The 25,752-nt window shown below is 44.5% G+C and overlaps 2 protein-coding genes across 5 annotated transcripts; both read right to left on the bottom strand.

Moving 5' to 3' along the window:
* Positions 1-427: 427 nt before the first annotated feature.
* On the bottom strand, positions 428-9,670 carry nherf4a (NHERF family PDZ scaffold protein 4a). Of its 2 annotated transcripts, none has more exons than XM_068318015.1 (10): positions 9,558-9,670; positions 6,003-6,102; positions 5,654-5,715; positions 5,339-5,550; positions 4,601-4,672; positions 4,246-4,378; positions 2,856-2,992; positions 2,575-2,782; positions 1,185-1,381; positions 428-1,100 (listed from the first exon to the last, which is right to left on the bottom strand). In XM_068318015.1, the coding sequence occupies exons 2-10, from the start codon at positions 6,014-6,016 to the stop codon at positions 918-920; spliced, it is 1,218 nt and encodes a 405-aa protein (XP_068174116.1). In that variant the 5' UTR covers positions 6,017-6,102; positions 9,558-9,670; the 3' UTR covers positions 428-917. The 2 variants fall into 2 exon arrangements, with proteins under 2 accessions (XP_068174116.1, XP_068174115.1); XM_068318014.1 differs by lacking the exon at positions 9,558-9,670 and adding an exon at positions 9,296-9,327.
* Positions 9,671-9,942: 272 nt separating this feature from the next.
* On the bottom strand, positions 9,943-25,120 carry nlrx1 (NLR family member X1). 3 transcript variants are annotated; one of them, XM_068317100.1, is made up of 13 exons: positions 24,519-25,120; positions 22,839-22,935; positions 22,730-22,769; positions 21,823-21,923; positions 19,637-20,030; positions 18,103-18,334; positions 16,605-17,769; positions 15,806-15,989; positions 15,216-15,311; positions 13,779-13,865; positions 13,019-13,267; positions 11,669-11,879; positions 9,943-10,596 (listed from the first exon to the last, which is right to left on the bottom strand). In XM_068317100.1, the coding sequence occupies exons 3-13, from the start codon at positions 22,744-22,746 to the stop codon at positions 10,447-10,449; spliced, it is 2,886 nt and encodes a 961-aa protein (XP_068173201.1). In that variant the 5' UTR covers positions 22,747-22,769; positions 22,839-22,935; positions 24,519-25,120; the 3' UTR covers positions 9,943-10,446. The 3 variants fall into 3 exon arrangements, with proteins under 3 accessions (XP_068173201.1, XP_068173202.1, XP_068173200.1); XM_068317101.1 differs by having other exon boundaries at positions 24,550-25,120; XM_068317099.1 differs by having other exon boundaries at positions 22,730-22,935.
* Between the last annotated feature and the right edge of the window lie 632 nt (positions 25,121-25,752).

The raw sequence follows: 25,752 nt of genomic DNA, 5'->3' as shown, positions 1-25,752 counted from the left end.
TAACCTACCTATGGGACTGTTCACACTACGACCGAGACATCCGTTATCAATGTGGATGGGCTAAAAATCGGATATAGGCAACCAGTCTGAACACTGTTGTATTGGAGAACAGTTGTAGCAGGAACCATGACTCTAGGAACCCATCGCACTTCGTGATGCTGTCGGCCAATAGCATGTGTGTACGGTATCACGTTTACCCATTCACACCACTCTCATATTCCTTCTGCTAATTAATCAGTTTTCATTCATAGAGTTTTAATCAACACACGGCGTCCATGAACAAACCTAATGTTAACTTTAATCCTGAATACTCCAGTCCAGTTGCAGACCTGACAACCTCCCCTTGACTCCTGACCATCAACTCACATTTCATTGGCTCATGAAAATAAACAAATTACAAATTTGCTCTGTAATCACACTTAATTTATTCACAGTATTTTCAACAATATGAAGTTAGTAATAAAGAAAACAAAATACATTGTGCATCAGGTAAATAATTAAATACATGAACTTAACCCAGAAATAAATTAATTTTACACAATATGCAACAGACATTGAAATGTTTTTAACCTTTTCAACTATTTATTCTATTTACACTCCTATGTATTAATTAATGAACTTTTAGTATTGGGCCCAGTTTTCATTGGGCTACATACAACCTGTTTGTGTTACTCCAAACTCAGATTATGCCATTAAAACATGTCATGGAGTTTGAACAGCTGACTTCAGATCACTTCAATCAAGACATTTTTTTTTAGATTGGCAGCCATTAATGAACATGCATACTCTCTTCATTAGTTTGCACAATTCTATCACTTTTAATTTTCACCTTGGGTGTTTTTTTCCCCATTTGCCTGGATTATTGGCTTGTTGTGAACAGAAGGAATGTACTACATTGTAAGATTATACGTGTCTGGTTAAAGCTGCTGATTGGTCTTCAAAGCCTCTTCATCCTGAACGTATAATCTGGGGTACGTTGGACATCCATCTCCATTTAGTCTCGGAGTTTCACTCTGGTTCTTGGTGATGTGGGGATCAGTCTGCCATCTATCGTCCTGGAATGTCCACTGATCATGGAACAACAGGGGAGGAATTCCCAGCTGTAACAAAAAACAGTTAAAGACAAGTGTTGATATCTGTACAATGGATCAGAGGTGTGAACACAATGATGTGGCTGCACATACCTCTCTGTAAAACTGTCCTCCTGCTAAAGGTATAGTGGTGAGCGTAACTTTATGGCCACTCCTTCTAATTGCTTTGACAATGTCGTCGTGCTCCATCGACTCAACAGGTTCTCCATTGACAGCGAGCAGCAGGTCTCCGTCCTCCATCCCTGATTCCTCAGCTGGACTCCCCACATCTACCTCTCTCAGCACATGAACTGGGTCACAGGAGGTTTGGATAGGGAAACACTTTAGAAACAGTTTGAGTGACCTGATTACCACTGAAAGAAAGGTGTGTAATCTGAGGAGTCACATGCACACAGGGCTGGACCAGCTGATACTCCCCTTGCACATTTTAGATCATAAAGTTAATTTTTTAAATTTTAATTTTATACACAGTTATAATCCCCGAAGGGAAATTGAAAACGCACACTCTAGTTTTTGTTAGTCAATCAATCACACGCGTGCATATTAGTGTGTACAGGCCCTTGTAATTTACACAACCACACACAGGGGGGCCTATAAGCATGCAGGGGAGGTAGAGTGGCGGGCAGGACCTTTGTGGTGCGCCCCAAATGAGCAGCTTGTGAGGGGGGACGGCGCCTTGCTCAAGGGCTCAAGGGCGCCTCACTAAACTGTCTGATTTCCATTGGAACCCTGTGATGTCAGCTTGTGACAAAAAACAAACAAACCTGGAGGTGAGCTGACAATGGGAGGTGTCAACTCACCTCCGGAGCACTACCGAGGCACCCTTGAGCAAGGTGCCGTCCCCTTTACAAATTGCTCATTTGAGGGGAGTGATCTTTGATCAAGATCTGTCTTTTGACTCTCATATTTCGTTTTGAAAGAATATTTGATTCTCAAGATCTGTCCTTTGACTGTCTGTGTCTCAGACAGCCTTCTTTCATTTATGAGACATTGCTAAAATTAGAAATCAATTTTTACGTAACTTGTATATAATTCATTATACACAAGTAAATCATTTAATTTTTTAAGGGGTTTCACATTGGTGCATTGGTACATGTAATGAAAAGTACTTGTACCTCAAATGTGGGTAATGATGCCTGAGTCCTTGATTACAAAATGAATGACATGTAACTCTTGGGGGTGACTTAAGCGGAGAACCACATGCATGAAGCTACGTCTCCCTGTGTTGCCAGTTGATTATGTAAAACACAACTCTTATGATTCGTGGAGCCATGAGGCATTTTTGTGGAACATTCACAGAGACTCAACAAATTCTTGTCAGTTCATCACTCATTCATTCATCCATTTTCTGAAGCCGCTTCATCCGCCGTCACGGGTTGCGGTATGCTGGAGTCTATCCCAGCCAACTGCGGGCATGAGGCCAGTTCATCATTATTTTTATCTAATGGACTGTGGGGTGACCGTAACCATGTGTACCGCTCACCTGTACACTGAGTGACTGCCAGCTTCTCCTGTCTCAGCAGGAAGCCATATCCATCTTCTCCTTTGAGCAGGTGCATGATTTTGGTAGAGTATGGGAGTCTGTAACATTCTGCCAGCATAGGCAGGATGGGAATCTTCCTCCTAGCGTAGCAACGCTCGCTCTCACTGTCGATGACAAGAACCGTCACTGAGTCTCTGCTCTTCTTCACCTGACAACCAAACACTCTGTAAGACTCTCACAAAGTGCAACAGATGGTGCGACTGAGGGCGTTTAATTCATACAGTTCTACTGAGGAAGGAGAGTGTCAGACAGGACACCATGACTCCATTGATCCAGATTAGTCTGTCTCCACTTCGGACGCCAGCTTCCTCTGCGGGACCATCAGCCACCGTGCTCACGAAGTAGCAGCCCTTTTGACCTGATCACATTTTGACACTATTATAAAATCAGTGTTATCATTTTGTCATAAAGCTGTTGTACTTTGTACTGAGATAAACTAGACATGGAGCTTTACAGGAATGTCATGCACAGCTGTTAGATAATGATTAGACGACCTAATATTTATAAAGGCTACCGACAAAAGTCATGGGAACAAACATCATTCCAGAAGGTAGCAAAATATTTCCTTAAATTGTAATTGATTTGTTTGTTACTTTTACAGGATTACAAAAATCGACTGGCCAAACCTGTTAAACTAATGGAAGTACAGAGGTAGATTTAGCAGTTAGGGTTAGGGGTTAAGATTAGGGTTAACGGTTAGGGTTAGGGTTAGAGCTAGGGTTTGGGTCAGCGATTAGGTTTGAGGCTACTGGTTAGGTTTAAGGATTAGGGACAGGGTTAAGCAGTGCTGGGCGGTCAAGTCAGGCCAGCAAGGCCTTCTTTGCCTGCCAAACATAACCAGAAATCATCATAATATTTATGACTATAATTATATTTTATTGCATTTTTATTCAATAAATACAGTATATAGTGCTGTGCCTCCAATGAGCATCTTGCTCAAGGGTGCCTCGGCAGTGCTTGGGAGGTGAGCTGACACTTCCCACTAGGGTTGGTGTTAAGGGGTAGGGGTTGATATTAGGGTTAAGTGTTAGGGTTATTTTTAGGGTTAGGGACTGGGTTAGGGTGAGAGGTGGGAGGTAAAGACTACTGACTTGGCTTCCTTCAAAGATCAGAATTTATTAACACCTCTGATGCTTCGTGCAGAACATTTTACATGTCTGTTTACAGTAATCTATTTTAAAAAATGATATAAAATGTGAGTTACAAAGTGTTTTACATGTCGAAACAATTTTTTGGACTCCAAAGGATCGTATGAAGAAACAAACACCGAAGTTCATAAAATTTAAGATAGCTTCTACACCGCATAATCAATACCATACCTCAAGACACTATTCACAGTGTTCATCAAGGAATCAAAATCCAAAATTGTTTTTCATTTTATTTTATGAATCAATTTCCTTTAAGACGAATGCTACCACAAAGTGTGTCTGTAGAAGCTGTTGGCTATGAGTGAAAGACAGTTCATCAATGATGGACGGAGAATTTTTTCAACATTTCTTGAAATTTCTGTGAATTTGTTTCATTGTCAACTATTCATTCACAAAATCTGTGTGTTTTTGAGTTCAGTAAATTAGTATTGTAATTGTCACAATGCTGGCAGTGTGTTGGTACCTTGCAATGAGAAGACGCTCATTCCCAGGCCATGACTCACATTTCTGCTGATATGGCACAGTCTGGGTCTAGACCAGTAGTCTCCTTTGGAGGCCTTGGCCAACGCCTGCATGTCCATGTCAGCAGACACTGCCTGGAGAAGACATCAGCAGACTTCACCTCAGTGAAGAACACAATCCCTGTGGAGATGGTCTCTGTTTTGACTGACTAGTTCTTCATGGATTTTAACACTGGATAACAAAACACGACTGGTCTGCACTCAGTGTGGGTCTGAAGCTGCCCCCTTGCTGCTCTGTTTACCCTGTGGAATAGTACGTAACGGCAGAAAAGATGTAATGCTGTGTTCATACAGTACCTGCTCATAATCGCTTCTCCTCAGCACCAAGAGAAATACGTGTAAGGTGCACGACTGGATCTTCCTTACCACCTGTCATGTAGGTACAGAGAGAAATATTTAATTTTCATTGCCAGTGTCCTCAAAGTCCTTTTACTTCCTAATCACATGGACTGAGATTTGTAGGAGGACCTGACATTTAGGGTCTGTGAGCAGACAGTAATCTGGCTTTTTCTCTCAGAACTCTTGTGTCATGAGGATTAAAATCAGGAGAGAACTATTACAGACACAACTACCGGGATTAATAAAGTATCTATCTATCTATCTATCTATCTATCTATCTAATGAAGTTCCTTTGACCATTTGACCACAATGTGGCATCCTTTCTTCATCTGATCCAACTCACTAGTAGATAGTGATCAGTTGAGAGCTGTTCTTCTCCCGACCAGACACACTGGACCTCTGATTATTTAAACACTTATGGATTACTTTACCTTCAACATAGTGTTTGATAATCAAGATGGAATAGATAATATAAATACAGGAGTAGACCATGCAGCTAGCATCTAATCTGCTCTTATTGGACTATGGCAAACACGATGAATATGGAACTAGAATTAAATTACTCAATAAAGAAGTTCAAGTGCATAGAACAGTATTCAACAAGAAATCGTCCTGTCAGGTTAGACTTGATTTGGGATGTCTAACCACAGACATAACACAGTTGTACTGGTTATCTACCAAATGATGAACACAAACCCTCATGAAGTCCATGTTGTCCACATATTCCTCATTTACTTCCAACAATCTGTCCCCATCTTGTAGGCCACCGCGCATGGCTGGACTGCACGTCTCCACATCCCGGACCTCAAATCCTGGATTACTCTGGTCTTTCAGCAGGTGAAAGCCAAAGTTCTGTCCTGGCAGACGCTTCAGATGGCACATTGTAGGTACCAGGCTGCAATCAGGCTCTACACATTGTTTTAGTTAAAAAAAAAAGAAAATCAGTGACATGGGGAAACTATTTTAGAATGGGGTTTTAAAAGCTTGTGTGTAGGTGTGGATAAACCTTACCAGGATCATCGGTGATGACCAGTGCTGGATTATCAATTCCTTCCTTTGGATTAAAGGTAAAACTGATGAAAGGAGACAACAAGGACACAGTTCCAGAGTGAGGAACAGCGGGGATACTGACCTCATTACAATCCTAAATCCTGTATGCACATCGACAAGATCTCCGTCTTAATGTTTCTCTTCTGTGGTAGAGGCACAGCTCTCAATGACAGATAATTAAAATTCAGGATGATTTAACCAAGTGGTTGAATTATGGAACACATGGTTAGCTTGGACTGAATCAAAGACAGAAAATATGTCTTCATCTTTTGTTTGAACAGAACATACACTGATCTACACGAGAACTTACCGTGGAAATTCCATGGCATCCTGCCGGCCTGTGAACACAGTAACACCGTGAGCTTCTTGTCCCCTCCCTCAGAAAGAGACAGCTGGACCTTTGCTCTTTTCTTTAAAAGCAAGGGTGAAGAAACATTTTAAAAAGCTGAAGCAGTGTTTGGTGTCCTACCACAACACCCCAGCCACTGAAACCCAAACAATAACTGGGACGTCTATAAATTATATCTCATTCTAGTCCTCTTTGTGTAGAAAGTTTCTACTCCCGCTCTATGGAATAATTAAATCATGGCTACAAATACACAAACCAGAAGTTTCCCTCCACTCCTAACCACATGTTCTTGTGTAAAACACATTTTTGTACAGTTGGTAGTAACACAGGTCACAGTAGATAAATGGGCTGGTTAATATTGTTAAATGTCAGTTAGCCAGCCCCTCACAACACATTAGGTGGATATGGTTCAGCGATAGAGCAGTTTTCTACTTATCAGAGGGTCATTGGTTCGAAGCCCAGCCCTGCAGCCCCTTGTCAAAGTATCCTTGGGCAAGTTAAGCCCCAAATTGCCTCCAGTGGCTCTTCCACTGCTGTGTGAATAATGGTGTAGCAGAGCGACGGAGCGATACACACGACTCATCACCAACCCAACTCATGAGTATGACTGCTACTACGACTACTACTGCTACCACTGCTACTAATGCTTCTACTCCTACTAATGATACTACTACTAGTAGAACTACTATTAGTAATATTACTACTAGTACTACTACAGATACTACCACTACTGCTATTACTATTACGACCTACTACTACTACTGATACTACTACTACTGCTACTAATACTACTACTACTAATGCTACTACTACTACTACTAATGCTACTACTGCAACTACTAATGATACTACTACTACTGCTACTACTACTACTGCTGCTACTACAACGACGACTACTACTACTATTACTACAGTTACTACTATGAATACTACTACTACTATTGTTACAACTGCTACTACTACTACTGCTACTACAATGACGACTATTACTACTACTATTACTACGACTGCTACTGCTGCTTCTACTACTACTACCACTACTACTACTACTACTACTACTACTACCACTACTAGTAGTAGTAGTAGTAGCCGCTGCTACTATTACTACGACTACTATCATTACTACTAAAACTGCTACTATTACTGATAACTACTGTGACTACTACTACTACTACAACTGCTACTACTACTACTACTACTACTACCACTACAACTATTACTACTACTACTACTACTACTACTACTACTACTACTACCACTACAACTATTACTACTACTACTACTACTACTACTACTACCACTGCTACTACCACTACCACCGGTGACGTGTGGTGAGGCACAGCTAACTCACTTTAACGTCGGTGCCTCACCACCATGAACCTCGCACACGTCACTGACTACTACTATGATGACTACTACTACTATTACTGTGATTGCTACTACAACTACTACTAGTACTACTAATACTAATACTTATACTAATACTAATACTAGTACCAGTACTACAACTACCATCACTACACTCCAACTCCTACGACTATTACTGATAACTACTGCTACTACTACTGCTACTGCTACTATCACCACAACTGATACTACTATTACTACTACTATTACAGTTACTACTACTATGACTACTACTATAACTACTACTGTGACTACTACTACTACTACTACTACTACTACTACTACTACTACTACTGCTATTGCTACTGCTGCTACTAAGTCTGTGTAGGTTCTCAGTGATCCATGTCATGGTTATCCAAAGCTGTTAAAATCAATCCACTGGATTTTATGAAGGTTCTTGAATGACACCCATTAGTAATCAATGGCTCGGTGAAACTCTCATTTCAACGACCCCCTTTGACACCCCTTGGCACCCCCATCAACCATTGTTGAGGAGCCAGATGAGTTTCAACTATGCTCGTTGGAATGTGAATAGTACTGACCAGACCCCACAGGGTTAATAAGCTGGGACCAGACCAGCCACCATCAGAACTGAAGACGCCTCTTGGATGAGAGGTGAAACATCTTCAAGAAACTTTCTGAAAGTCCAGTGGATTGATTTAAACAGCTTTGGATAACCATGACCTGGACAACTGAGAACCTACACAGACATCCTGCAAACCTATTTAGGAGGAACACCCTCAGTGTGGTGCAGGAGTACAAAAGGACGGCGAACAAAATTGGACACTACTGAAACCACTTGCTTTTCAAACTGAGATGCTGCCAAAACAACGTCCCTCCAACCAGCTTATGGCTAGGATCTTACATTACGAGTGTTTCTAACGAGTGTCGTCCCAACGGCCGTGACGCAGCAGCTCGTTGGGTCAGTACTGCATCTTCTCCTTGGAGGCCGACTTTCAGATGTTTGGTCAACCAAAAAAACAAACTCCGCCATCCATTCATGGCAGACATGCTTGTTCTACACAAAAGGTATTGTCCAGGGTTGAAATGAAGGCAATCAAAAACAGAGGTAATGGTTAGCCATGGAGCAGTCCATACACACGCAAACAACATCCAAAGGTGGGGGCTAAGACAGCTCTTAGAGTTCAGAGTTCAGGCTGTTAAGTTTGGTACTCATTTATCCGAAAGATTCAAGGCAACAAATCCAAAAACATGAAATAGGAGGAACAGAAACTAAAGGCAGGGAGTTGTTAGAAAAGAAAAGGAAAGACATTTCCAGAAAGACTGAGACAAATACACAGAGAACACACTTGCTGGACCAGCTTACCCACCTCATCAACATGAAGAGAAGCACATCATGCGTAGCACACAAGCAGAGTTGAAACTACACCAGGGTTTACACCAGTGAAAATCATGAACACTGAGAGTTCAGGGAAATCACAACGGTAGCAGGACATGTACAGAAAATATATGACGCTGATGATAACCCCTCAATAACCCAACAGTAAGACCGGACTGTGTGTGTGTGTGTGTGTGTGTGTGTGTGTGTGTGTGTGTGTGTGTGTGTGTGCAAGTCCTAACATAAGGTCTCTCTCTCCCGTTGGACTTTTAAGTGTTAAAGGGAGGACACACATCTGTAAAAAGAAACACACCTTGCTGAATTCTTATCTTGTCATGGCACAAAGCTAACAACTCTTAAATCACATAGGATCAATCTGACCTGAGGTTGTGATAAATGCCCTTCAGGAGGTTTTATATCTGACAACGCCAGGTCGGATAGAGGCAGGACACAGCGGACATGACGTCTGCACAACTGCCCTCGATAAGGTGGTGAACAAAGAGCCTACCTGCGGAGGACCTCATAGAGATTGCGTACCGTCTCAGACTGAGGATTGACAAGGTTCACAGCACCCAAAGGCAATAAACGACTTCAGAAGGTGTGACCACGCCCTTCTTAACCCTTTATAGGGCACTCATTGAAATACTTTCAAATTCAAGAATTCAGTCTTAGAGTGTTATAGGAGGACAGGACAAAACGTCATTTCTGTTGTAAGATTTTTCAAAAATTTTCAATATAATGTCATCAAATAACCAAAACTAGTCACTTACCCAATAAAGGGTTAACATCCATGTGTTAAACATTTACTCCCCGGTGTATGAATCTGTGCTGAGTCGACATTCGCTCTGAATTTCACCTGTGTCACCACGTCAAGCATTCTAAAATGGAAGAGCAATAGTGTAATATATAAGCAGGATGCCTGCATGAGCATTCAAAAGTTATCTCTGTGTAACTCTTAAAGGGGTCCACCTCACTGGCTAAATATAACCATTTAATTTAATTCTTCCATTTTCCTTCTTTGGTGATGGCAGGTGAGGCCCTGTGAGCCAGTGGTGATGGGACCTTAAGGACCTTACATACATAACATATATGAAACTCCCACCCAGTCACTTAGAACTGAGGAAAAATTTTTCAACCATCACATATTTAGTTGTAAAATAATTGAGTTTTTATTAATTGAGCACCATGTTAAGGCATGGGTGGATGGAACATACATTACATGCACTGCCCGACCAAACCGGCAAACCAAAACAAAGACCAGAAATGCAGACAGATCATCGGTACCCAAGGCAAACTGTTCTCGCTCTATTCAAGGTTCAAAGTGTCTCCTTTGTCATTTTGTCATTGTAGAAGTTTTATTAGTACATTTCTATGCACTAGTTGTTGTTTTTTCCATTAAATGTTGAGTATTTCAACTGGAAGTTCAGGGATGGTGTGTCCCAAGAGCATCACAACCATCAACCAAACTGTAAAGCATTTTACTGGAATAAATCAGGAGGATTTGAAGACAGCGTCTTGACTAGATTACATTAATCTGGGATCCTTTCAGAGTGGGTTCAGAAGCTGCACTTGTCCATCGACGTCCCTGAACATGTTTCTCCTTTTTGCTCAGATTCAGAGCTGAATTCTCTTCCTCTTCTTTCCTGTTTTTTTTTCCAGTTACTTGCTGACTCCTGAAGATGGAGGTACGCTGCTCTCCTCCAGCATCTTCAGAGTCTGCCGGACCCCCTTCTCCACCCTGCGGAAGTGCAGCCTCTTCCAAAGACTCTGCTGCTGCTTACGCCCCCCTTCCAGGTCCCTGAGGAACACCTGCACAGAGAAGGACGACATGAGTGACAAGTAACATGACACCAGTGTTTAAAGCTGGAGTCATCAAATGTCCTAAAAGCATAAATAAACCACTCACTGGCTAATGAATATTTATCAGAGCAAGTTTGACATCAGTTGTACTGAAAACAGTGCTTAAATTAAATGTTCATTGAGAAATTATAAAAAGACAGGAAAAGAGTCGGGAAATGTGACTTGTGACAATAAGGCAACTTCAGCTGCTGAAACGGCAGCAGGAAGGACCTCTGTCGAATGTGAAGTTACATTTTCTGTTTGTTCGGGCATTGCTCTCTCAGGCTCCAGCTGATCGTGTCTAGCAATGTACGGACAGCAGTTCACACTTTGTACCTTTGTTAGACAAGGTGCTGCTTTTAGCAACTACAGTTAAGAATCCAGCTTCAAAGGCGGTGAAAATGTCCTCTTGAATAATTTCATTTGGGTTCTGGGGACTTGGATTCTTCTTCTTTTCCTTTCGGCTTTTCCCTTCAGGGGTCGCCACAGCCAATCAGTGTCCTCCATCTAACCCTGTCTTCTGCATCCTCTTCTCTCACACCAACTACCTTCATGTCCTCTTTCACTACATCCATAAACCTCCTCTTTGGTCTTCCTCTAGGCCTCCTGCCTGGCAGTTCAGAACTCAGCATCCTTCTACCAATATATTCACTATCTCTCCTCTGGACATGTCCAAACCATCTCAGTCTGGCCTCTCTGACTTTATCTCCAGAACCTCTAACATGTGCTGTCCCTCTGATGTACTCATTCCTGATCCTATCCTTCCTGGTCACTCCCAGAGAGAACCTCAGCATCTTCATCTCTGCTACCTCCAGCTCTGTCTCCTGTCTTTTCCTCAGTGACACTGTCTCTAGACCAAACAACATCGCTGGTCTCACCACACTTTTGTACACCTTTCCTTTCATTTTAGCTGAAACTTCTTTACTGTGTGGAAATACATCTACATTATTATAAAATCACCGTACCCTCTGCATGGCGGTACATGATGTAAGAAGCGTCATCTAATGATGGATTCCTTCAGTTTCTTGTTGAGTGCAGGTACCTGCAGCTGCTGCTTGACGCGTTGGTGGTCCCAGGAGGAGGCGTTCTCTCGTATGACACTGAGGATGGGGTGCCAGTCCACTGAGATGTCGGAGCCCTCCGTGACCGAGGCCAGGACCCTGACCTGCCGATCGCTGCTGCTGGGGCTGCTGGGAACGCCACGGATGTACAGAGACTTCTTTCCCACGTCAGTGAGAGGGTTGAGATACAAGCTACCCAAACACAGAGACGGACAACAACATTTCAAACACAGACCGTGACAGCGAATACGAATGCCTGCAAAAAGCCATCGTGATTTAAGCGTGGGCAAGTAAATCAAAGTGGGCCGCTGTGCCCCAGTTCATGTTCTGACAGGGACCAGATCAGCAGATCAGATCTGCCCTGGGCTCACATCCCTTCATTGGCTCCCTGTCAAGACCTCAATAGATTAAACATCCTCCAAAAGTCAAACCCCACCAGACCTTGAAGAGCTCATGGGGTCTTGTTGCCCCACTAGAACCCCGCGCTCCAAAGTGCAGGTTTGCCTGTGGTTCCAAGATTTCCTCATTCAGACTAGGGGGGCGGAGCTTTCAGTTATCGAGCTCCTTTATTGTAGAATCCGGTCCCTGATTACATCCCGCGAAGCGGTGATGTAGTAATTGTCAGTGTTTGTCCGTCCGTCCGTCCGTCCTCCAAATATCTTCACAACCGTTCAGATAGAAAGATGAAACAGAAATAAATCACTCAGGCAGCAAAGGGGATGAAGATGAGATGATGACCTTAACCTTGAGAAAACTAGGTCAAGGTCAAATTTAAACTTTTGTACTGATTTTTGGTAGACATTCACATGATACCGTACGTGCATTCTATTGGCTGGCGGCACCCGGAAGTGTTCTACGTTCTGTGAGTCTTGGACTACCGTCAGACACAAAAGTGCTTTAAACAGTCTATCAGAGTGTGGGAAAAGGTCATACAGATAGAAGGTGGTTTAATATCAGTATGGGGGGGTTCAGAAACGATTAAATTACGGTAAACAATAAGATAAATAGTTCGTCGCTCTATCGTGGATTTCGTTAATCGCGTGTGAATCCTGGAACGCATTAACGGCGAGGAACGACGGCACACTTTTACACCTTTTTAGAAACACGTCTCTGAAACCTGAAGAGATCAAATCACAAAACAAAAAGCAACATTTTCAGGAAGCCAGAGGCACAAACATGTGTAGGGGGCGGGGCAGGGTAAAATCTTCTGACTGCCTTGTTATGGGATCTTGTTTTTTCTTTCTCGACTAGAGTGAATCCAGTCTGAAGCGCGCTATAATGGGAGTGACGGGAATCGGCCTCGCAGGGCGACATGAGATATTTCTGCTTACTGAATGGTGTGAATGCTTGGGTGTTCCCTGCAGGCGTCCACCAGAGCCAGAGCAGCATCGTCCCCGATGTTGTTGTAGGCCACATTGAGCTCCTGCAAACCGTGCTGCTGGAGCCTCAGAGCCAGCTCCAGGGCCCCCTGGTCCCCCAGGCCAGTGTGCATCAGGGACAGATGAGTCAGGGTTTGGTTCTCTGGCAGCGCCTCCAGCAAAACGCAGACGCCAGACTCCAGCAGAGCGTTGTCACACAGTCTGGAGAACCAGCGAAAGGTCAGCTGCTCTGTCAGAACACGCTCCGCATGTACATACCCACACCAACATTCACTCATTCATTCATCTTCTAACCACTTCATCCGCTGTGGCGGGGAGCCGGAGCCTATCCCAGCTGGCTTAGCTCGTGAGGCAGGGGAAACTCCGAGCGTGGCGCCAGTGCACCGCCGAGCCACACAGAGACACAAACAAACACGCATGCACACACTCACACCTCCGGTCAGTTTGGTGCCGGCCAATTAATGCGAAGCACATGTTTTGGAAATGTCGAAATTTCACACATTGATTGTTTTCCCTTTGCTTCTCTTTATAAAAATCAAATATGCACAGAGGACTTCATTCTCACAGCCCATTAATAATTATTATCACATTCCCAAAATCCGTGTTAATCAATAAATAACATATATAATCTAATGATATACAGTATATGGAGAGGAATCTGTTGGACACACAGGCTAAAGGGGCACAAATGGGAATAAAAAAGTGGTCTTACTGTAGAGACATTATAGAACTTTGTGGATCTAGAAGAAGGTCTCTCAGGAGGACGCAGGACTCGGGGCCCAGGCTGTTAAACTGCAGGCTGAGGACAGGCACACACAAACACACACACAGACACACACAGACACACACACATGCACAAAGCATTCAGATGCTGGACCAGACATGGTGCATTTGAAAGCAGACCGCAGTGGTTTGCAGTGAACCTGTAAATTGTTCTGAATCGGCTGTGGACCATGTGAACAGAATGTGGACAGACCTATCAGGAGTATCCCTCCATCTGTAACCCAACAGATGCCACTGCTGGTCAGCTCACCTCCAGAGCACTGCCCGGGCGCCCTTCAGCAAGGTGCCATCACCTTTACAAGTTGCCCATCGGGGGCGCACTATGAAGCAGCTGCCTGCCGTTCTACCTCCTCATCAACCTGCACAGGCCCCCCCTGTGTGTGTGTGCTACGGGCCTGTACACACTATATATATGCATACAACTAATTACCAGGGTGTGCTAGAGGGGACTAATATTTTCCCTACGAGGATTAATAAAGTACTGTACATTATATTACATTTCCCTGTAACGGTGACACTTATATAGTCACTTATATTCTAAAAGCCCTGGATTTTTTAAAATTAATTTCTAAAAAAATTCAAAAACTCCTTGTTTTGACAGTAAAGAAGTGGATTAATCACACGAGCAGGTTCATGAGGGACAGACTGAGTATTTAGAAACCCTGGGATTACCTCATGAAACCATTATTGTCTGAACAACCAGGTAAGAAATTTGGTTCTGTCAGCTGCAGAACCGCAACAACTGTTTTAAGGCCCTAACCTACGCTCAGAGACTATGTTGGTCGGTGGTCATCGGGAAGTCCAGGACTGGACACCCCACCTGTCTCTCTCCCCCACCTCAGGTCCAATTTTGGACAGGATGTCTCCATGTTTGGACTGCTTTCTGATGTCTATGTTTGGACTGGTTTGGGGGACAGGATGTCTCTGGACTGGTTTGGGGGACAGGATGTCCTGTCAGTAACATTCATCCTGACTAACCTCCTGAACAACTGACCAGCTTGCTTCGGTCAACTTCAGGACAAACTGATCATTGTCTAAATCCACAGCGGTAAGGGGATTAAGGACTCGTCAAGCAGCTGATATCAGGACAGCGTGTCCTCACGTCAGTGGAGACATCTGTCTTTTCATTTAGAAAATTGTTTGACTCTTGCCGGAAACATAAAACATTGACACGATTCTCTGGATGCAACTCGTCAAAGGGAAAGACAAACAAGTGTTTCATGCCAACACAAAAACACGGTGCACCAAGCACCTGCTGCCTTCTTGTCGTTCAAAGAGAAGGACAAACAGGGAACACCAAGGACATCCAGCTTCCTTCTAGAACGTCACTGCAAACCAGAGCAGAAGAGTTCTGAGTTCATCTCACTTCAGGTTGCGTGTGTGTCTGAAGGCAGGCAGGAGAATCTGAAGTAAGTCACGAGTCAGGAGACACGAGGACAGGTCCAGCTCTTCAAGGTAGTAACTGAAGAAGACAAAAGTAATGTCAGTCAAAAGTGACAACGAAGCAGCACACAGTGTTAATAGGTTCTAGTCACGTCCATCAGCCAGTCTGTACCTGATTTGTCTGATACCTGAAAAGTAGAGACCACCAGAACATCCTACATGACTTCCCTGTCACCCCGTCTCCACTGTCTGATCAGAAAAAAGACATACCTGTCCCCCAAGGGGGAACGTTTACCTCACTTTGGAAGGGAATGTCAGCTGGTTTAATTCATGTTCTACCAAAATACAACTATCACTCATACTAAACAATCAAACTGCTTCTTAGGTACCAACTAGGTGCTGCATTAAGCTAGACGGACACTCAACAGGGTGTCAAGGTAGACAATTATCACAAGACATCAGAGACATTCAGTCAGCCGGGATTACAACATGGCTATAAAACAACAGAAAAACCAACAGGAGAACAAAAAGACGAAGCCCTGCCCATTAAAAGGGTGGCAGCAAAAACCCAACCTGGCGGGGGCGCATGAGAGCACAGAACTCAACACGAAGCACTTGAGGGGCGTCATCCGAATGTTGTTGAGGCGAATGGATCGAATGGAGGCCAGAACATCTGCAGTCAGTCTGGGGTTCTGAAACTCATAGAGGAGGACCAGCAGGTCCATCAGCTCCTCTGGTGGTTGAGGTTTGCTGAGCTCTACAAAAAAAATGATTGGAAAACAGACTGTGAGCCTTCAGTAAAATTTAAAACACAAAATGAATCTGCAAATTTACAGGGCCACATCCAGTCATCATGACCTGGAAACCAAGTCCACCCTCAGTAAAGACACATTTCTGCTACACCTGTATGCTAACTGTTTCTAGAGTCTGTCCACAACAGAATAGAGAACATTTAGATGTGAGCGATACCCAACTCTACCTGTAGGGGTTTGAGTCCTTCATGTATTCAGCTAATAAGGTTTCTACAGAGAATTATAATGAGACACAGGCTCTTATCTCTCATGGACACCCCCAGGACAAATACATCAGGAATGATTGACAGGAAAATAATCCTTAAATCAATAATATGAAACGGCAGTTGAGAAACGCACGCCCAAATGTCAAAATGAAGGTTTTATACACAGGGAACTACGGTTTGCCCAGCCAAAACACCAAAACCATTTGAATTTTTTTATTGGAAGGGATTTGAAGAAATGCTTTAAGTTTTTACTTCACTGGTACTAGAAGACTAGCTAACATGAATCAAACCAGATGAAGTTTGACTGTAACCATGACAACAATGTGTGCTGTTTAGGCCAGAGAGAGATGTTACCTCTGACCAGGTACTTCCTCAGGGCTTGTGTGATCTGGGCCACCGTTGTGCTCTGAATGCTGCAGCCAAGCTGCTGTAGGAGGACACGATTCCCATAATGCAACAGTCCACCCATGAAAATAGGGTAGAGTTCAAAGGGCTGGTCTTCACTGTACTGCGGCTGTGGGCCATGAACTCCCAGCAGGCTTTGCTCCACTTGATCCAGGACATCCTCGTTGTAGCTGTCTTCAGTACGGAACAACTCAGCGGCCATGGTTCTAGCAATCCCGCTTTTGTTTTGTCGGTTGATCTTCTCAAAGAATTTTGGAATAAGCTTCAAGAGGTTAAATACAGCAAAAATACGGAGGGGGATGAACTTAGAAAGGATGTTCATGAGCACATTGACGTCCTCACTCGCCTGGCCGATGGCCACAGACACTTGTTTGGTCAGCTTCTCTAGGGCGGACTTGTTCTCTCCTAGAACCACATACAGCGCTGCCAGGTACTCCTGCATAGCCGGGACGGCGAACACGTAGCACCTCTCGTTCAGCTCCCCCGCTGGTTCTGGTGAGCGTTTGCCACGAACCACGCAGGGCGCCAAGAAGAAGTCCAGCACATCGGTCCGAAACACGGCCAGCTGACGGAGTTCCTCATCGGTCTTGGTCTCCCCACCTATCCACTGTTCCAGTTCCTTTTCTGAAAACGATGTGCGCTTGTATGTCACACCGTCAAAGGCAAGCTTCCCTACTGTACGAACCACATACAGCATGAGAGAGTTCTGTTGCTCCTGAATGGGCAGATCTCTCCCTGTCCCTGAACCCAGCACCTCGCCCCCAAAGTTCAGGCGGAGGAAACTGGTGTATATGCCAGTCAGCGTGCGAATGGGTGCCTTGGTGTCCGTGAAGTGGAGGAAGTGTAAAGTAGCACATGTGAGCCAGCAGTACGACGGCAGGAAGCAGGCCGCCGCCAGCTGGTTTTCCCTCTGGAGGTTACAGTAGAGCATTTCCACAAGAGTCTGGGCCGCCTGCTTCTGAGCACCGTCCCCACACTGCTGCAGCAGGCGGCTGGTGAAGTACGCCCGCTGGCGGTCTGCATCCTTGAAGCCGCAGATCTGAGCGTAGCAGCTCACATACTTCTGAGGGATTCGTTCCAGGGCAGACAATCTGGTGGTAACCAAGATGTTGGCCTGGGAATAACACACATTCCATCAGCACCAGTCATACACACTGAAAAACACTCAAAATATTTAAACATGTACTTCATAAAGATGGTCTTGATGCGTTTCACAGACTGTTGGGTCACTATTTCATGACTTAGTTTGGGAGAACCGTAAATTCAGGTCCAGTCCAACTAAGAACCAGGTGAAAGATGGAGATGTGGGAGTTGCAGCCCAACTCCTTTGGTACAACCATCACAACACAACATGGAGTTTACATATCTGACATTTTCTGCTTTGGAAAAGCTTGGAGTGCATCAATGAATTAATCTTGTGTCCTCTGTGCTCCAGAAGGTCCCTTACCTCTGGAAGCAGGTACTTCCTCAGCAGGTTTACCACCACCACGCTTGGAGGTAGCGCCTCATTGGGATCACTGCAGAGCTCCGTGGCACCGATCCTGAAGTCCAGCTTCATCTTCTCCATCCCATTAAACACAAAGAGCACATCCTTGGCCTTGTCCCCCTCCCCACTAAGCAGCGGGTGGTCTTTCAGGTGGAGATACTTTCTCGTCACGAGGTTCCTCAAGGAAGCAGTCCTACATGGAAGGGATCTTTCACTTGCTGCACTTTGCTCAGAACATGAATTTCACAGCGTTACATTGAAACGAGATTGTGACCCCCTCCCTCGTGTCACTGAAGGAGGGGGTCCACTTGAGTCCAGGGGCAGGTCTAGTGACTGTGTTTTTAACTGAAGTTTTGCGCCCAGCTTCTCCTGTGTTCATTATGACGGTACTCTGACTTCTCTCTTTGTTCTGCTTTTTCCTAACAGAACGTTCACGCCTCTAGCATCAAGCATTTTGATTGGATGTTTTCTTCAGTGCTGGCACACATCCAGTAAAGGAGGTTCCTGAAGTCCAAATCAGTCAGATATAAAGAAAGAGAAGGACTCTTCCTTTAGCAGACTGTTAGTACAGCAGTAGTAACCAGACTTTACTGGGTGTTGGTCTGACCACTGGTCAACATCCAATCCATTCCAGCCTGTTGTCCAATTTAATCAATCATCCTGTGAGGACATTTAGTGCACAGCTACTTTATGTGACAAATTAGAACTGAATGTCTGTCCTTGTTACAACAAGGGACCGCTGCAAGCCCGAGGGACTCAAGGTGCATTTACAAAAAAAAATAGAAAATCACGGTAAAGTCCATTTTTTCTGTAATTTAAATCAAACAGTGAAACATTTATATAACGTAAATGCATTCCACAAATTAAAAATTTTCATGCCTCCTTTTGTTTAAACTTTGATAATTATGGTGCACAGCTCACGAAAATCAAAAATCAGATCTCTCAAAACATTGGATTATTCCTTAAGACTGAAAACGCAAACAAGTTCTGAAAGGTTCCCTGAAGCTCTCAGGACTCAGGTTAGGGTCAGGGTTAGGATTGACCCCAACTCTAACCCTGACCCTGGCCTCCTTCTGATGACTGCATTGGTGTCCTGGAGGAGGTCCGCCCGTGGCTCTACTGAGCACCTTTTCAAGGCGGTGGTCCCCCAAGTTGCTGGTGCAACTTTTCCCACCAGACTTTGCCCTTCCGGTCCATGAGTAGGTATGACCTGGGGCCCCCACTCTTAGTGGAAGAGGTCATTGGATCTTCTGGACAACTGTCAAGTCAGCATTTTTTCAGTGGTAGTGTGTGTTCTTGGATTTGCACCTGTATGACTTAACGTTACACTTAATTGATGTGAGTTTTATATTTTTAAATATCTCTCAAAACAGGACTGTTAGGGGATTATTCACCATCATCGTCACAGACATGTAGAATTTACACATCACGCTCAAGCACTTCTCTCATCACGCTACCACATTTAGGAGCTCTGAGAAAGGGAACGGCATCTTACTTTGACAGCTGCCCCAGGTCTTCACATGAGAAAGGAATCAGCAGCTTGAAGTTGGTCATGGTGGTCCCAGTGCACCAATCCAGCACCAGTTTTCGAACTACTGTGCTCTTCCCTGTTCCCACAGCCCCGTACAGGACTACATTGAGCCCTCGGTCCACAGTCCCTGCATCAGCAGGCTGGAACAGCTGCTCCACGGTTACAGAGGACCTCAAGGGAGCCTGGATCTGCAGAGGGGAACTGAGCAGTCCTGCACCTTCATCAGTCTTTCTTTCCAAAATCAGTGGGTCTACATGCATGGTCTCTGGACTGAAGTAACCACCGAACTGCTTCTCCTCCTGAGGAAGGTGGCTGAACCACAGGAACAGCTGCCTCTTGTGAATCTCCAGGGACTCTCCTGGAACAAGAGAACAAGACGGGCTCCTGCGTTTACAGAGACAGTTTATATCTACAGATGTAACGACGTGTTCGTTTGAATGGTGGTTGCAGTTGGAGAGAGGTGCACATACAATAAGACGTGACTATTGTCCACGAGAGGGCACCGCTTAATCATTAGAAAACATGAGTTCTACATTTGTGGGGAACGGACTAAACAACCCACAGGACAACACCAGTGACTCCAGTGACAAAGGACAGAACATCCAGCCTCGGACTTATTCCCCACCCGACCCCCCACTGACACAGGGTTCACACAATTCTATGTTCTAAGAAAACTCTGAAACGACCAACACAAACAGTAAACTCTCTTCTTCCACCAGGGAAAAGGTTTACTTCTGCTCTTGAGTCACCAGCAGTAGAACACGGGATGGTTTCACCAAAGACACCAAAACATCTAAGAAAGTTAGTTTAGTAGTTAAGTGTAAAGCTGAGTCAACACAACTCTGAGACTAGCATAGTACTACTACAGCTACTACAACTACTACCAATGTACTACTACCACTTCTTCAACTACAACTACTATTACCAATGTACTACTACTACTACTACAACTATTACTACTACTACAACAACTACTACTACAATTACTACTACAGCTACTACCATTACAACTAATGCTACTACTACTACTACAACTAATGCTACTACAACTACTACTACTACAACTAATGCTACTACTACTACTACTACTACAACTAATGCTACTACTACTACTACTACTACAACTAATGCTACTACTACTACTACTACTACAACTAATGCTACTACTACTACTACTACTACAACTAATGCTACTACTACTACTACTACTACTACAACTAATGCTACTACTACTACTACTAATGCTCCCGCTGTGTCATTGTGTCCTTGGGCAAGACACTCGCCGGAGTGTGAATGTGTGTGATTGTTCCGGTGTGTGATTGTTCCAGTGTGTGATTGTTCCGGTGTGTGAAGGTGTGTGATTGTTCCGGTGTGTGATTGTTCCGGTGTGTTCCAGTGTGTGATTGTTCCATTGTGTGAAGGTGTGTGATTGTTCCGGTGTGTGATTGTTCCGGTGTGTGAAGGTGTGTGATTGCTCCGGAGTGTAAAGGTGTGTGATTGTTCCGGTGTGTGATTGTTCCGGTGTGTGATTGTTCCGGGGTGTGAAGGTGTGTGATTGTTCCGGAGTGTGAAGGTGTGTGATTGTTCCGGTGTGTGAAGGTGTGTGATTGTTCCGGTGGTCAGAGAGGCGTGGCCTGGCCGTGTTCCTGTCAGTCTGCCCCAGAGCAGCTGTGGACACACGTGTAGTTCACCAGTGAATGAGTAACAGAGCGACTGAAGAGCCACTGAGTGTCTAGAAGAGTACTATAGAAATATAATCCATTACTTTTATCATTTTTTTATTTGATGTTTGGTCCAAACAAACAGAACATGAAAAAAAAATAACGAAACAGAAAAAAAATAATAAAAAGAAAAACCCCCAAATCTAATTCATTATTATTAGTACTATATTACTATTACCATACTACTACCACTACTATACTACTACTACCATACCAACAGCATGCTGCTGCTATACTACTTCATAATAATTAATACTACTACTACGATTACTACTACCACTACTACTGCTACTACCACTACACTACTACTATTACGATACAGCTACTTCTATACTACACTAGTAGTACTATATTGCTACCATATTACTACTACTGTACTACCACTACCATACTACTATTACTACACTACTAAACAGCTGGAATGTCTACCTGGCTCTGAAGTGGTGGAGCACAGAGGGCTGCGGTGGAACCTGGCGACTGGCAGGACAGTAACCGTGGTAACCCTCCACCTCCATACTGTGAGCACGTTTCTAGAAAATACAACACACAACTGGAATTAAAGAACAGTCAGAAACTTTTATGTGTGTGTTTGTGTGTGTGTGTGTGTGTGTGTGTGTGTGTGTGTGTGTGTGTGTGTGTGTGTGTGTGTGTGTGTGCATGGGTTTGTGTTTCAAATTAAAAGCTGACCCAAATATATAGAAAATAAGATGAGGAGTTTTAGAGAAAAGTCTATCTGTCATCAGTCTGTCTCTCTGTCACACACACACAAACACACAACCAAACCTACTTGGACAACCCTGTCCTGTTCCTCCTTGGAGGAATTTCACAATAACTTCTCTCTTATTGTTGTTGCAAAGCTTAAACGTTTTTCTTATATCATGAGTTAGTACACCAGTTGTGTAGGCATCTTTGTTCTCAACACTCTTCCCTCTCTTCTTTCTGCTCTTGAGTGAGGATTTCAATATGTTCCAACAAAAATATAGACATACTGTACACACACACACACACACACACCTGAAACATGGCATGTAGACGTCTGTAGGCTTGTGAGATTTATCTACGACATTGAACCGTAGCTCCACCACGTGAATGTGAAGACCAACATTCATTCATTCATTCATTTTCCAAATCCGCTTAATCCGCTAACGCAGGTCGCGGGGTAGCCAGTGCCTATCCTGGCAGTCTCAGGGCGTGAGGCGGGGGACACTCCGGGCACGACGCCAGTGCACCGCGGAGCCACATAGAAACAAACAAATCATCCACTCACACACTCACTCCTATGTCAACAGAAAACCAGAAAACGTCTTCTATAAACATCCACACCCTGAATACCAACCTGCAGAGCGAGCTCATCCTTCTGTCCTCCTGAGAGCGCTCTGTGGAAGACAGTCAATGATGAGGCAACCGATGAATACACAGCAAAGCTGACCTGTGGAAGTTCTGACCTCTAGTAGAACTCTGTGACTGCAGCAGACAAGGAGGTCCGTTTCCAGCTGGGCTCTGCTCAAGAAACCAGACCGTCTTTACCTCTATTTATATCACCTGAAAACATATCACACCAAAATTAGACTTCACAGGCAGTCTCCAGGGGTCTAATCACAACAGGGTAGCTGATTTAGGCTGGTTAGTAGCTAAAATCAGCTACTAACCAGCCTGCTAAAATCAGTTAGCTGGTTAATAGAGTGGCCTGTAACTGATTTCGGTTGGTTAATAGCTGATTTTGGCTGGTTGGTAGCTGATTTCGGCTGGTTAATTGCTGATTTCCGCTGGTTGGTAGCTGATTTCAGCTGGTTAATAGCTGATTTCGGCTGGTTGGTAGCTGATTTCGGCTGGTTAATTGCTGATTTCGGCTGGTTGGTAGCTGATTTCAGCTGGTTAATAGCTGATTTCGGCTGGTTGGTAGCTGAATTTGGCAGGTTGGTAGCTGATTTCGGCTGGTTGGTAGCTGATTTCAGCTACTTAATAGCTGATTTCGGCTGGTTAATAGCTGATTTTGGCTGGTTGGTAGCTGATTTCGGCTGGTTAATTGCTGATTTTGGCTGGTTGGTAGCTGATTTCAGCTACTTAATAGCTGATTTCGGCTGGTTAATAGCTGATTTTGGCTGGTTGGTAGCTGATTTCGGCTGGGTAATTGCTGATTTCGGCTGGGTGGTAGCCGATTTCGGCTGGTTGGTAGCTGATTTCGGCTGGTTGGTAGCAGATTTCAGCTACTTAATAGCTGATTTCGGCTGGTTAATAGGTCATTTTGGCTGGTTGGTAGCTGATTTCGGCTGGTTGGTAACTGATTTCGGCTGGTTGGTAGCTGATTTCGGCTGGTTGGTAGCTGATTTCGGCTGGTTGGTAGCTGATTGGGATTGTGCCATGCAAACACAAAGCCTCCAGGTTCATTACGCCCTCTGGGCTTGCCGCATCGCGGCACGCCTCAGAAAACACCAAGAACCGCACAAAGAGCAGGAAGCAACACAACAGGCGTGCACATGTACACACACAAACATAAAAAGTGAGGCATTCATTCAACATCAGGGCGCCATGGCTACATGTCAGAACGTAAAAAGTCCCGTGTGTGTGTGTGTGTGTGTGTGTGTGTGTTACGGGCCTGTATACACTAAATTATGCATGCAACCAATAACCAGTATGTACAGAGAGGACCAATAATTTCCCTACAGTGACCACTTCTGTTAATAACATTAAGAAAAGATTTAAAAAACTTAAATTCAGGCTAGTGACTCTTTAACATACGACCCGATGAATTTAACACAAAAATCAAACTGACTAGTGAGAAAGGAAAGTTTCTATAAACATGGTTGCCATGCCAACAAACAAAACAAACAGCCTTGGGCAGCTTCTCCCCGTGACGTCATGGAACTCCTAGAACCGCCTGAAGGGCGGGAGTGGACAGGGTCACCTCTAGGGAGCGCTGTGCACGTGTCCACCCCTGAGGGTACACGACGTCCCCGGGGGGGACGCCCCCCAGGGAGACGCCCCCCCAGGGAGAGCCAATCCCCGCCCCCTCCCCTCCCGGATCGCTCCGGACCGGACCGGACCGGACCGGACACCGGTCCACTCGTGTCTCCGTTAACAGCTGGAGGTGAGGGGAAACATTCCTTCAGTAAGACTTGACCCACGTCGTCACCGGAGCGCCGGTTCCGGTCTCACCAAGGTCTCCGGTCGGTCCCTCATCCGCCTCCGGACGCTGGTTCGTTCCGGGCCGACAGCTCCGACTGGATCCGGTGGGTAACGGAGCCCCGGAGGTTCGGTCCATGACTCTGATTTGGTTCCTCTTTTATTGCTTCTCCTCCTGGTGGGGGGGTTCGTTACCGCCCCCTGCTGACCGGGAGCGGGACGGACCGGTCAGGGCTTCGAACCGAACACCGTCTGGTCCGTTGAGTCTCAGCTGTTGAAAGAAGCACCGACCGGATCGATTCCCTTCCGGGAGGGTTCTGTGGACCCCCCAATGACGTCATGTTCAGAGGTTCTATCTAAAGGCTGTAGCACCTCTGTCTTCATGCTTCCTCCATCCTGTTCAGCCTCAAACTCCTGATTTTCACATTTTTTTCCAATAATAATGTGATCTTGAAATATGGTGATAAATCAATGGAAAAGGAAAAGGTTTGATGACAAAATAAATATTCCCAGTATATATATCAACAATATCGTCATCAATAGTAAATTGTACATTTGTAGGTATGTATATCTGTATGTATGTTTGCCTGAATCCCTCTTTACTACTCCATACTACTGCCATCTATCCTATTTTTCCATTCTCTCTGGACACTGCTGCTGCAATCATCTAAACCTCCCCACAGTGGGACAAATAAAGGATCATCTTATCTCCTATCTGGGTTTAACTGTTCCTCTAACAACTTTGAACACTTCTTTAATGAGCTGTCTATTTTATTTAGTCTTTTTGGGTTTTCTTCTTGGTGTAAATGTTGTGGTCTGTATTGTTCTAGCCCTGACCAGTTTGGCTGTCCTCGTTGGCGACGTGGGACAAAGTCTCCAACGAGTCCAGTTCTAGGATAAATTTTTAATCTGAATGAACAGCTCAGCTGGTGGCATGTGGTTTGGGCCAGTCTTTGAGGGAGGTGTGTCACATCGGGTGGTGGTATGGAAATGGGACATGAGTCGTACAAAGACTCATCGACCCTCTCACCCCCAAGCGTAACTGCTAGATCTGTTGACGCTAGAAATCCCTTGAATGGAACGTGTCTGACAAAGTTAAGAAGATCAAAGATCTCAAAAGGCATTACTTACCTTAATACTTACCTTGAACTAAAATAAAGTCTTTGCCATCAATGTAGGAGGGTTATAAAGCCTTATAAAGCCTCCAGTGAACCAGAGAGCCTTCATCAATGGAGA

The sequence above is a fragment of the Antennarius striatus genome, chromosome 6 (genome assembly GCF_040054535.1).
Source record: "Antennarius striatus isolate MH-2024 chromosome 6, ASM4005453v1, whole genome shotgun sequence".
NCBI classification, from domain to species: domain Eukaryota; kingdom Metazoa; phylum Chordata; class Actinopteri; order Lophiiformes; family Antennariidae; genus Antennarius; species Antennarius striatus.
The sequence above is the reverse complement of the archived record's forward strand: the minus strand, read 5'-3'. Positions and strand labels throughout refer to the sequence as shown.